General features: G+C 37.7%; 1 protein-coding gene across 1 annotated transcript in view; it reads left to right on the top strand.

Annotated features, from left to right (window-relative positions):
- The window catches only part of LOC127653093 (protein kinase C beta type), a 231503-nt gene extending 219599 nt beyond the window's left edge, over nucleotides 1-11904 (top strand). Inside the window, exon 17 of the mRNA XM_052139605.1 lies at nucleotides 9248-11904. Within this exon, the coding sequence (XP_051995565.1) occupies nucleotides 9248-9406 (159 nt within the window). The 3' untranslated portion in view covers nucleotides 9407-11904. The remainder of the gene's footprint in view (nucleotides 1-9247) is intronic.
- The last annotated feature ends 760 nt before the right edge of the window (nucleotides 11905-12664 follow it).

The raw sequence follows: 12664 nt of genomic DNA, 5'->3' as shown, positions 1-12664 counted from the left end.
ACGTGCCCACGCTAAGCTCTGCATATTTCGTAAAAACCGGAGAGACAATTTACAACGTTTTTTTGCGAATACTTGATGGAATGCTTCTTCAAATGCAATACAAAAACTGCCACATTTACACTCGTTGTGTTAAATAATGTATATGTTGAACCCGATAGGCTTGATTATAGCTTATCTTCACATGTAAGGCTACCAAATCTACTGTTGTCATTTTTCCCGCCGAATCCTTGCTCGCTTTACCGCCATCAAAACAGGTGTAGGATTTTGCGATATCGTTCAGTTCTGTTTCGATGTTCATTCCATTGTTGTTTTCACATATCTGCAATATATACAGTTGAGTCTGCCGTTCCAAACAAGAGCGTTAATTAATTCTGAAAATCGCAGCCTCAAATTAAATGAGTCGGTTAGCACAAAGTGTGTGCGGTTTATCATCTGAAAACAGGTCAGCGTTTGATACCGCTGTTCTGTTCTCGCGCTGACACCAGCTCGCCGCTAATCCGCTCCTTTATAGAAAGTTGTGCATATCGCTCGAAATTACAGAATCACGATTGGAATTAAAGCCTGGCAAATTGAGCACCTTGGATTCAAAGGGAGGTGTCTCTCCTATTTTCTCTCCCTAAAGAGCTCTTTATTCTTGTTAAGAGTTTTTGGGCATGCATCTCGAACACATATCTTTGCAATATGTCTGTATGGAACCATTGGCTATACATTCTGATAGGTTCTGCTGTGGTAGAGATTATCTGTAATTGCATTAAAGCGACTGTTCCGCATAAATGAGAACTGTCATCATTTACTCCTGCTCATGTTGTTCCAAAACTGGATGACCTTTATTTCTTCCATGGAAAACTAAATAGGCCTAAGATGTTCAGAAGAATGTTTGCGCCAGTCATGGCCAAACATCACTGTTTTTTCTCCATACAATGAAAGTGAATGGTGACTGATGAGAAATTAAAATGTATTTGGCACATGAGAGTGAATAAATAATGTTAATTTTCATTGTTGTGCGAACTATCCCTTCAAACCACTTGTTCTGCTGTCATGTGTCTTATCCACCAAGCTATCTTACCTCCACATGCATCACACTTATGAATATTATAACTGAAGTGCTCATTGTGCCCATGCTAATCTCATTTTGTCAAACAGACCTGTATCTAATCAACACAGAATGGCACTGGCCTGCATCAGCATGGCAAGCTTGCATGGATATTCCTGTCAACTGAGATCATTTTGGACCATCACTCATCTCTAATTAGTGACATTTATCATTTAGTGACGCTTCACAATGACAAATATGTTGCTGGATCTTTTAACGCTCTTTGATCTGTTCTATTCTAATGTTAATGTTTTATTCCACCATTTTTCTGTTCCTAGTACCCGTTAGCACTACACTCATGCCAACATACCCTGAAGTACTATTTGCCAATTTAGTGTTGAGTCATTATAGACAACAAACTGTGGATATACAGTTGAAGTCATAAGTTTACACCTTAACCAAAAACAATTAACTCTGTTTTTCACAATTCCTGACATTTAATCATAGAAAACATTCTCTGTCTTGGGTCGGTTAGGATCACTATATTTTAAGAATGTGAAATGTCACAATAATAATAGCAAGGATGATTTATTTCAGCTTATATTTCTTTCATCACAAAGACGTTACATACACTTTGTTAGTATTTGGTAATATTGCCTTTAAATTGTTTAATTTGGGTCAAATGTTTTGGGTAGCCTTCCACAAGCATTTTGCAATAAGTTGCTGGAATTTTGGCCCATTCCTCCAGACAGAACTGGTGTAACTGGTTTGTAGGCCTCTTTGATTAAACATGCTTTTTCTATTGGATTGAGGTCAGGGCTTTGTGATGGCAACTCCAGTCTATTTTGCCACAACTTTAGAGGTATGCTTGGGGTCATTGTCCATTTGGAAGACCCATTTGTGACCGAGCTTTAACTTCCTGGCTGATGTCTTGAGATGTTGCTTCAATAGATCCACATAATTTTCCTTCCTCATGATGCCATCTATTTTGTGAAGTGCACCAGTCCCTCCTGCAGCAAAGCACCTGACAACATGATGCTGCCACCCCCATGCTTCACGGTAGGGATGGTGTTCTTCTGCTTGTAAGCCTCACCCATTTTCCTCCAAACATAACGATGGTCATTATGGCCAAACAGTTACATTTTTGTTTCATCAGACCGGAGGACATTTCTCCAAAAGTAAGATCTTTGTCCCCATGTGGACTTGCAAACTGTTGTCTGGCTTTTTTATGTTTTGGAGCAGTGATTCTTCCTTGCTGAGCAGACTTTAAGGTTATGTCAATATAGGACTCGTTTTACTGTGGATGTAGATACTTGTCTACCTGTTTCCTCCAGCATTTTCGCAAGATCCTTTGTTGTTCTGGGATTGATTTGCACTTTTCGCACCAAACTGCGTTCATCTCTTGGAGTCTCCTTCCTGAGCGATGTGATGGCTGTGTGGTCCCATGGTGTTTATACTTGCATATTATTGTTTGTACAGATGAATGTGATACCTTCAGGCATTTGGAAATTGCTCCTAAGGATGTACCAGACTTGTGAAGGTCCACAATGTTCAATGTTAATGACTTCAACCTAAGTGTATGTAAACTTCTGACTTCAACTGTATGCGCTATGCTTATTTTAAAAACCAAGTTTAGCACCTTTACGATCATTGTATACATAATACATATCTTATAGATCTTATATGTCTTATCTCACATGAAATAGTGGACAAATTTCTTGCAATAACCTTTTCTTTGTTCTTATTTATAGTGTTCTTTTTCCATACTTTAATAATTTTATACTATACACACAGTGGCCCTAAAAGTATTTGGACATTTTTGGACACTTTATGTCAAAAGTTTAAAATGTTTGAATGTCATTACAATAGATACAAAATATCAAACCAACTGGCATCTGAAAACAACTGATACTGGAGCATTTAACTTCTCTTTGCCCTTTTTCAATGAGCCTGTTTACATGCACACCAGTACGCTGATAACTCAAAGCAAGAAAACCACGTTTAGTCAAATAATTGAGTTATTCTCCGCTTTTAGTGTCAAGCTGTGAACAGGCAAGGGCACAATACTTATATTCATATAATTATCCACTAAGAAAACTGGTAAAGGTGTTTACAAGCAACACTAAATTAATTATAGCTAGTATCAAGGTCATTTTTAGTGCATGTATGAAGGCAGTTACCCTCGAGATCACATAGGTGTCCCAGCAGAGTAACCAGGTGAAGTACATCACATTATTATATGCCCAGACAGTGTCTCACCTGCCTGTCAAATTCTGCTATTACCAACTGGCCCCCATCTTCACACAGATCTTTGATAGATCACTGGAGCTGAAGTTCCCTGCTGCTTCAAATGCTCCACCATCATTCTGGTCCCACAAAAACAAAATTACAGGACTTAATGACTACTGGCCTGTCGCTCTTACATCTGAGGCCATGAAGTAGTTTGAGAGACTGGTTTGGGCCTACCTGGAGGACATCACTGGACCCCCTTCAGTTTGCTTACCGAGCAAACAGGTCTGAGGATGATGCTGTCAATATTGGATTGCATTATATCCAGCAACACCTCAACAGACCTGGGACTTTTGCAAGGATCCTATTTGTGGACTTCATTTCAGTCTTCAACTGAAATGATGTCATCATTATGCCTGATCTTCTCCCAACCAAACTGACCCAGCTCTCTGTGCCCACCCCAATCTGTCGATCGTTCACCAGTTTTCTGACAGATAGGCAGCAGCTAGTGAGACTAGAGAAACTTGCATCCGGGACCCTCATTATTAGCACTGGTGCTCCTCAAGGATGCGTTCTCTCTCCACTGCTCTTCTCCCTGTACACGAATGACTGCACTGCAAAGGACCCCACCATCAAGCCTCTGAAGTTTGCAGATGACACCATGGTCATTGGCCATATCCTGCGACGGTGACGAGTGTATACAGATGGAGGAGGTTAATCAGCAGGCTGTCTGTTGTGGTCAAAACAAACTTTAGCTGAACATGCTCAAAAGAGTTGAGATGATTCCCCCCATTCTGTTATATGTTCTATTATTTGTATGTCTGTTTATACTCTTACCTTGTTTTATATTCTGTGTCTCACTGTAATGTTCTGTGTGCTCTTGTTTCTCCAATCACCAAAAAAACATCCTTGTGTATGTGAGATTAGTAATAAAGCTCATTCTGATTGTGATTCTGATATGGACATGTTTCACAAATTTTTTGCACAATATTTCTATTTCTATCATTTTAAACCTACCAAAATGTTATTTTGAGTGAATTGTTTTTCTTGAAAGATGTGTTTGTGCATTATTTCTTACTTTATCTTTTTTTTTTTATTCAAACATTTTTTTTGTCCCTAAATGGGATAGTTCACCCCAAAATGAAAATTCTCTCATCATTTACTCACCCTCATGCCATCCCAGATGTGTATGACTTTCTTATGCAGAACAAAAAAAAAGAAGATTTTTTAGAAAAGTATCTCTGCTCAGTTGGTCCTGACAGTGGACCAATAAATGCCACATAAAAGTAATCCATAAAATCCAGTGGTTTAAGCTTATCTTCAGAATCGCATGACAAGTGTGGGTGGGAAACAGATCAATATTTAAGTCCTTTTTGACTATAAAGCTCCACTTTCACTTTCAAAATGTGAAAGTGGAGATTTATAGTATAAAAGGACTGGTAAAGGTGTTTCAAAAATGTGAAAGTGGCTATTTATAGTTAAAAAGGACTTAAATATGGATCTGATTCTCTATCACACCTATATTGGTTCTGAAGACATATATTTAGCCTTTTGACTTTAATCTCTCTGTTGTCTTATATTTTGATTACTTTTATGCTGCCTTTGTGCAATATTTGGAGCTTCAAATGTCTGGTCTCCATTCACTTGCATTGTAAGGACCAACAGAGCTGAGATATTTTTTCCAAAAATCTTAATTTGTGTTCTGCAAAAGAAAGTCATACACATCTGTAATGGCATGAGGTAAGTAAAAAGTGAACTATCTATTAAGTACCCAAATACTTTTTGGGGCCACTGTATATTTTTAATTAATTAAATATCAAATTAACTTTGCTAATTGCAAAAATGTAAAACTAGCATTAACATTTAGACCCAAACCTGCCTTCACCCAATAATTCTGAGTTTTCCATGCCAATGCCCAGTGCCATTTTCCTTTAAGCAGCTTGGCTCTTGAAAGCCCATGTAATCTAGTGGCCATCGCTGTGTGCTTCGCTGTGCTGTGGTGCTCTTGAACCAGCTAATGGACATAAGGTAGGAAGTGTGCTTATGTTGTTGTATCATATATATCTTTCCTGTCCTTGCTGTTCTTCCTCTCTGTAGTTGTTTTTTCCATGTGCCGAGTGCCAGGAGATTTCAAATGCTCCTCAGGACCCTCTCTCTCTCTCTCTTCCAGTTCTTCTCTAGTTTGATGTGATCTGCATACCAATATATGGAGTGATATGTCTTCTCTGCATCTGTGCTCCTGGTTGTTTGTAAATGTTTCTTGCTGTGCTTTGATGGCACTCTCATCCCTCTTTCTGTCATCCTCACCTGAAAGCCTCTTGTCACTGTTCTTTGTCATTTTATAAGGTTATAGGTAATCCCAAAAATAAAAATTCTGTCAACATTTATACACCCTCGTGTGTAAATCAAACCCATATGATTTTCTTTCTTCTGTGGGGCACACAAGGTGTAAGGTAATATGTTAGTCTCAGTAAACATTTACAGTCATTGCATCTTTTTTCCATATAATGAAAGAAAATGGTGACCGAGACTGTCATATGGGTTTAGAACAACATGAGAGTAAATGATGACAAAATTGAGATTTTTGGGTGAACTATCTTCAATATGCAATGTTCATTGTCTTGAACATGTTGGCATTTTGTACAAACATAAGAATCCTGAAAAAATAGATCACCATTCTTGGTTTATTGTCTTTAAACCACACTGTTTACATTATGCTTTAAAGACTTCTTTTTTGGCATATACAATTTATATTATAATTATTATTGTTATTATTATTATTATGAGCGAATGTCCAATAGTCTATGATTAATTGTGAGGAAGGTTATGACTCGTATTGTGCCTCCATGATAATTCTCTGTGGTTCTGTTGGTTTCTTAAGCATTGACCTAACTGAATTTAGTAACGTATTGATGTTCACTCAAGAATCATTTTTTTTTTCTCTAAAATAATTTGAAATGACAACTCACTACTGCTTATCAAACACATTTTTTCAGGACAACATTTAGGCTACAGCTTAGCACTTGTGTATATGTTTGTGTATCTGTAAGATTCAAAATATTTGCATAGCTGTAGCTTCTTGCTTCACTGATGCTTAGCATATTGAGTGCAGCCCCTCCCCCCACAGTACAGTTTCCTTTGCCTTTATGGATTTACATTGCCAAGCAGTGCATTAACAATGTCTAGCCCCAGAGAAGCCCCACTCCCCTACTCTCTCCCTCTGTTTCTTTCTCACTCCCTCTCCTTCTCTCACTCTCTCACACCTTCTGTCACAATCTCTCAGTCCCTCACTTTACCTCTCTGGCTGACTCTGACCCTGGGTAATTTACTTTTTATTTCCATTTTATTTTCCAGTAGTTCTTTAAAAAAATGTTTTTCAAGTTTTCACTCTGATTTGTAGTTTCAATGTTTTTTAGTTTTTGTTTTTCTAAGACAGTTTTAGTTTTTTAGGATGGCCAAGGTCAATTCGTGAACTGATTTCATTTAAATATGTTTAAAGGCATTACATTTCTCAAGGCCGTCTAAATGTATCACTATCTAGTAGCATTTTAATGGTTAATGAAGGCTGGTTGTAAAGGTTTCAAATTGGTTTAATATATGTACTGTGTATCAACATCTAAAATTCTTCATTTGTATTCATTTTATATATTTTTGGAGACTTTGGTTTAGCTTCAGTTTTTCCAAAATAGCGCAACAGTCTGGTTCCGGAAGTAAAAATCCTTTAATGTTCTCCATAGGTGAATTGATTTGATATCCATAACTTATAAACCTATAAAGACAGACCTACTGTGAGTTCCGAGGTTGTAAATCGATGGTATGCTTCTGTGACATTTGCACACCGAACTGAACTGAAAAAATAAACAATGTTCTCTAAACAGCTTTCTGAATACACCCCTTGTCTGATGTTGTTGAAACCATCAGATAGTCCCGCCCCCAACTCACTCCATTAGTTGAGTAACGTTGTTGGGGCGGGTTTAAGTGGGTCGCTCAGAACAAAAATGCCACAGAGACGGTTTTTACCATTTTAAAGAAAATGAACCTATGAATGTCTTACTAATAGTTGTCTCTGCATATTAAGCTGGGATAGAAGAAAGTATTGTAACACTGAAAAAGTTACATTCTTCAGCTTTAAATTGCTGAATTAATGGTGAAGAACCACTACTCATGATCCTGAGGGGCAAAATCCACCAATCAGAGAATCAAAAACCATGCAAAAAGCCCTGCAGCAACCACCGAATTCCATGAGATGTTGAGAATTATATATATAGAAAATATATTGATAATAAGCTGTAAGGTGCATAGATACAGTTATCTACTTTATGTATTATGTATTTTATGTAATAAAATTTGTATTTGAATACTTTGCAATAGAGGGCCTATTGTAAATAAGGTTGTTCTATACTTATTATCAACAACTTTGAATTAATAGTTTTATATATTTCTTCACGGGATCTAGTTAATATCCTCATTAAATGTGCTAATGTACTTTTTGCTTTACCTCTAAGCTTGATGATTTGTATCTTAGCTTAGAAGTCTTTTATGAAGGGTTTTATGAAATCTCTATGGAAAAAAATTAATGAGAAAAATACTTCCGGAACCAGGAAGTGGGCGGGTGCTGCTGCGCTCTATTAAGTTAGTTTTTCAGTATTTCAATTAACGAGAATGTTGTAATTTACCAATTCTCTTTCTTTCACTATCTCTCTCTCTCTCTCTCTCTCTCTCTCTCTCTCTCTCTCTCTCTCTCTGCTCTATCCCTTTCCCTCTCTGTCCTCCCACTCAGTTTGTTTGAGTGTGTGTGTGTGTGTGTGTGTGTGTGTGTGTGTGTGTCCTGTGAGCCAGGCTGGCTCTTCCCTCAGGCACACTGGCACACAAGGCCACAGCAGCAGTAGCACAGTGGAGAGGAGTTCTCCCAGTAAGAACAGGCCTGTGGGCCTACCAAACCGTCTGCCCCATTCATTTTGACTCTTCTCACAGAGAGAGGCAGAGACAGAGGGGTTTATAGTGAAAGAGGAAGGGCAGCTGTGCCTACGCTTTAGCGTCTCATAAAAGAAATGGTACTGCACAGAGTATCAATGCACCAGCACAGCATCTCCCACAGCAGCTGGATGAGGAGTGGCAGTAAGTTATGAGGTTCATCAGTGGCCTGGGTGCCTTTGAAAGTGCTAGTGTGTGATGGTCTCTTCTCCTGAAGTTGGATCCCTTCTTCTACTCAACACAGTTGTCTTTGGCTTCTTACACACCTGGTGTTTCCGCCCAGAGTGTATTTTTCATCAGCATAATTTTGAAGTTAAAAGTTTCACAGTCTCTTAAAGAAATAGTTCACTCATGTCATTATTTACTTTCACTTATGTGGTTCCAAACCTGTATTATTTTTTATGGATTGGTTGCTCTTTTCCATGCAAACATAACAAATGGAGACTGTAGTAGTTAAAGTAGTCCATACAACTTGTGCGCTATATTCATATTCTTCTAAAGCTATACAATAGCTTTGTGTAAGACCAAAGCTATTGTTGTTCACTGATAATCTTACTCTCCAGCACTACAAAGTGAGATTTGTGAGTGAATTGTTCAGACCAGTTTTGTGAACCAGATCAATAGACTTAAAAATGATCTGACTCAAAATAATAATTTGTTCACAAAACAGACACCGCTATTTCTCCCATTAGATCTAGACAGTATGTCGATATTTTCAGTGAATAACGAGTTAAATTACGGTCTGTTACTCATGCAAAGCTGCTATTGTATGGCTTCAGAACACTTGGAACATGAGTGCATGAGTTTTATAGACCACTTTGATGATTTTTTAGGGTGCATTTGGAATAACATGAGGGAGAGTAAATTATAACAAACTTTTAATTATTCTGTTAACTATTCCTTTAAGATCTAAGGACATTGGAGATATATGTAAGTGATACATAACTACTGCAGCACTGTCCACGTTTAAAGAAAATGCAACTGACCCCTCTTTCCCTTCTCTTTCTCTAGCGAAACAATCGAGATACCTGCAATTTTGACCGGGAATTCACTAAAATGGCTTTGGAGCTCACTCCCACCGACAAGCTGTTTATCATGAATCTAGACCAGGACGAGTTCCTGGGTTTCTCCTACACCAACCCGGAGTATGTGGATCCTAATCAGGGATAAAAGAGCAAACATATTGGAGACTGCTGGCCATGTATCTCTCTGTCTGCCTGTATGTGTGTGACATGTATGCTCAGGGGTGTGAAAGCTTACTCATATTACTGTAACATGATTTTACCAAAGGCTCAGGTGGACCATCTCAGTATAGCTGTGCGCAGCGGCGTAGATCTAATCTACAAATCTACACCACTGACTGTTCAGTATTCGGACACATTTCCAAAGGGTCATAATTCTGCAAATCTGTTGAAATCCCAACCACTTTAGCGTTCCACAAAATTGTTTCCCTCTTCCTGGTTTTCACACTTTCAAGGGAGCTGGTTGCCCTCTGCTTAGCTAGATTGTATTTTGTGTTGGTGTTTATACAATGGTAAGCAAAGCCTTTGCAACAAATGAGGAACAAACATGACAAACCCCAAGTGAGCAATTTGAAAACAACAATGCCGCCTTCAATAATTTATTTGCAGTTCATTATTTTCCCCCTGTTTGGTCTCTATTTGAGCGCGCTTTACTGAGCTAATGTTTAATTCACTGGCTTAAACCCATTAGACCAAAATATTATTACCTCCCACACATGACTTGAGCAGGGGCTCCTATGCAGCCCATGTTAACTGCTGCAATCCTGGCACATTGCTGTGGCATTCAGGGAGAGGAAACAAATATAAAAAATTTCAATATGGTTGCAAAGTGTGTCATTATCATTCATAAGAATTTATTTCAGGAAGGATTCATATCACTGGATTTTGGGAGAGTGGAGATATGTAAAGCTACTGGTTCATATTTCAGAATCCTTGAGGACAAGGATTAGAAACAGCTGAATAGATCCAATGCAGTCAACACTGTCTTGCAATACAGAATTCAAATAGTACATAACTGTGTATCTATGCACCTTGAAGGGAACACAATGTGCCATTTTCCAAAAGGCACTTCAGCATCGGCAGGTTTTTATTCCCTGTGATTTCAAATGCTTAATTTGCATGATTGCAATAGTTTGTTTATCCTCTAGGCACAATACTTTTGGGTGTATCTATCATTCAGGCAGAAAGACTGGTGTTCAATCACAGAAAAACCATACTGGCATTTCTGAACGCTTGGTCTAGATCAGTCTTATATTATAGCAATGTGATTTGAGTCCACCGCCTATGTGCACTGATGAGTCATAGGCTTTTGTGTTGTGTATGTAATGTAACTAAGCACTTTCTGAAACATCTACCTACTCATTCATTTTAAAGACAGCACAATTCATGTTAATGGCTTCTTATCTATTTATTTATTTTTTACTTTGTTAGCTCATTTTCTTTATCTTTTTATTTTTAGTATGTAAACATATTCATGTTCAATACAATATGTTTCAAAGATACACTCGCTGATGAAGCCTCTAATGAAAATGACTTTGAAATTAGAATGATACTCATAAATTGATAGCCTTGTCTCTTTCCTGAATAAGCGGAACCAATTTGATCTGTTCTGCCTGCTCTTGTACAGATCCTAACCTCTCTAGTGCTGTGTGTGTAGCGGTGCTGTCTCTGTGAGGTGAATAGTTGCAGTGTTTTGATTGGGCTCAGTGTCACTAGCCTTCATTTTATACTGTGTGGCTACTTGGTAGTGCTATCCCACAATGCTGTCTGAGACCCATTCACTCCATAGAAATTTAAGAGGTGTATCGACTGGACAATTATAAAAAATAGAAATAAAAGGCATATCAGTTGACACAGTGGAGTGTGGTGTGAGGGCCAGGTGATCTTAATGGAAAATGTCACAGCTTTAAAGGTACAGAGTGCCTGCTTAACTGCCTGCCAAACAGTTTGTGTGTCAGGCTGATAAGGGGACCACTAAGTTCAGCTCTAGGGAAAAAAAGATGTCGAAGGTGTGAGGTCTCAGACACTGTAAACATATAGATACTGGAAGAGACAATAGATAAACCATTCAAGTTATAACTTGTTGATGTATGTGATGAGGAGGTGGCGGGAACCGGCTGAACAGTCATCATAAAGTTTAATCAGAAACTTAACTTAAAACAGACACACATGCAACGAGGCCAGGTGTGTCTCTCTCTCTCGAACCGGCGTCTCCAGCTGCCCCTTATCTCGCTGTCCCACTGATCAGCTGATTCTCTGCCGACCATGTTCCATCACGGCCCGGCCATGCCCTCCTCCTCATCACAATGTACTTATGAGAGAAGATGTAATATGTTCTATTTATAATACAGATATTCAATGTAAACCTGCATCTGGTTTGTGTGTGTGTGTCTGAAGTGGTTGTGGGTGGAGGGGACTAGAATATATTGGATGTGACAGAGACTACTTAGAATATAACTAAGCCTGAACAGATATCTCTAAAGAAATATGTTTATGGTCATTTAGTGTTTAGTGAGTTATCCAGGTTTTTTCCTGTTTATATAAGGTAAAGATTGTATTTTTTTCTAGGGATGTCACGATACCATTTTTTTTTTTTTTGATCGAGTACGAGTATAGATATTTTCTTTTTTGTTCTCTGATACAGAGTCCGTTACCTGTTTATTTTTTTATTTTATTTTTTATGAATTCCGTAATAACAGTTTATTTAAATGTTATCATCAAAATGGTGTTTAAGTAAACAAATTAATTAAAATGTTATTCAAATGAAAGTATAACGATTAATTTTCAACGTATTATATTTTATTGATCAAATCAAATGTATACAGAACTTCATAGCACAATTCAAAATACAACATTGGAGTATCACAGGTGTGAGACATTGCTAAAATATAATACAATTACAAATGATTTATTATTATAAGTTGTAGTATTACAGTAAACATGACATAGCTATTTGGTAGTGATTTATTTCTGTCTTTCCCTTAATCAAATTGAGCTTTTATTTTGGCGGAGCATTTATTTTGAAGTGCTTGTGTTGTTATGACAAAGGAGATCTGACATAATGGCGATAGTTCCTCACTCTGGAAAACCTGGTTGCTACATTACTCAAAGTGATTATTAAATCGCAAAAGGCTACTATTTAATTAAATTATTTAATTAGTCCTCTGCCTGCTGTCATCTGCTACAAACAGGGCATGCAGTGCTCAAGTTGGTGTTTTCTGTGTATGAGCCAAGGATCTCTAAAAGGTAATGAGCACTTTGTGTCTTTTTGTCAGCAAAACACTGTCTCCACACATTAACAAGAACTCACATTTAAAGTGCCACTCATTCAAACTATATATTTACCTCATTAAATCTTGTTTAATAAATTATCAAAATTTTGTTGTTAAATTTAATCTCCGTAGAA

The sequence above is a fragment of the Xyrauchen texanus genome, chromosome 12, assembly GCF_025860055.1.
Source record: "Xyrauchen texanus isolate HMW12.3.18 chromosome 12, RBS_HiC_50CHRs, whole genome shotgun sequence".
In the NCBI taxonomy this organism is placed as follows: domain Eukaryota; kingdom Metazoa; phylum Chordata; class Actinopteri; order Cypriniformes; family Catostomidae; genus Xyrauchen; species Xyrauchen texanus.
This window is presented reverse-complemented; position numbering and strand designations above follow the sequence as displayed.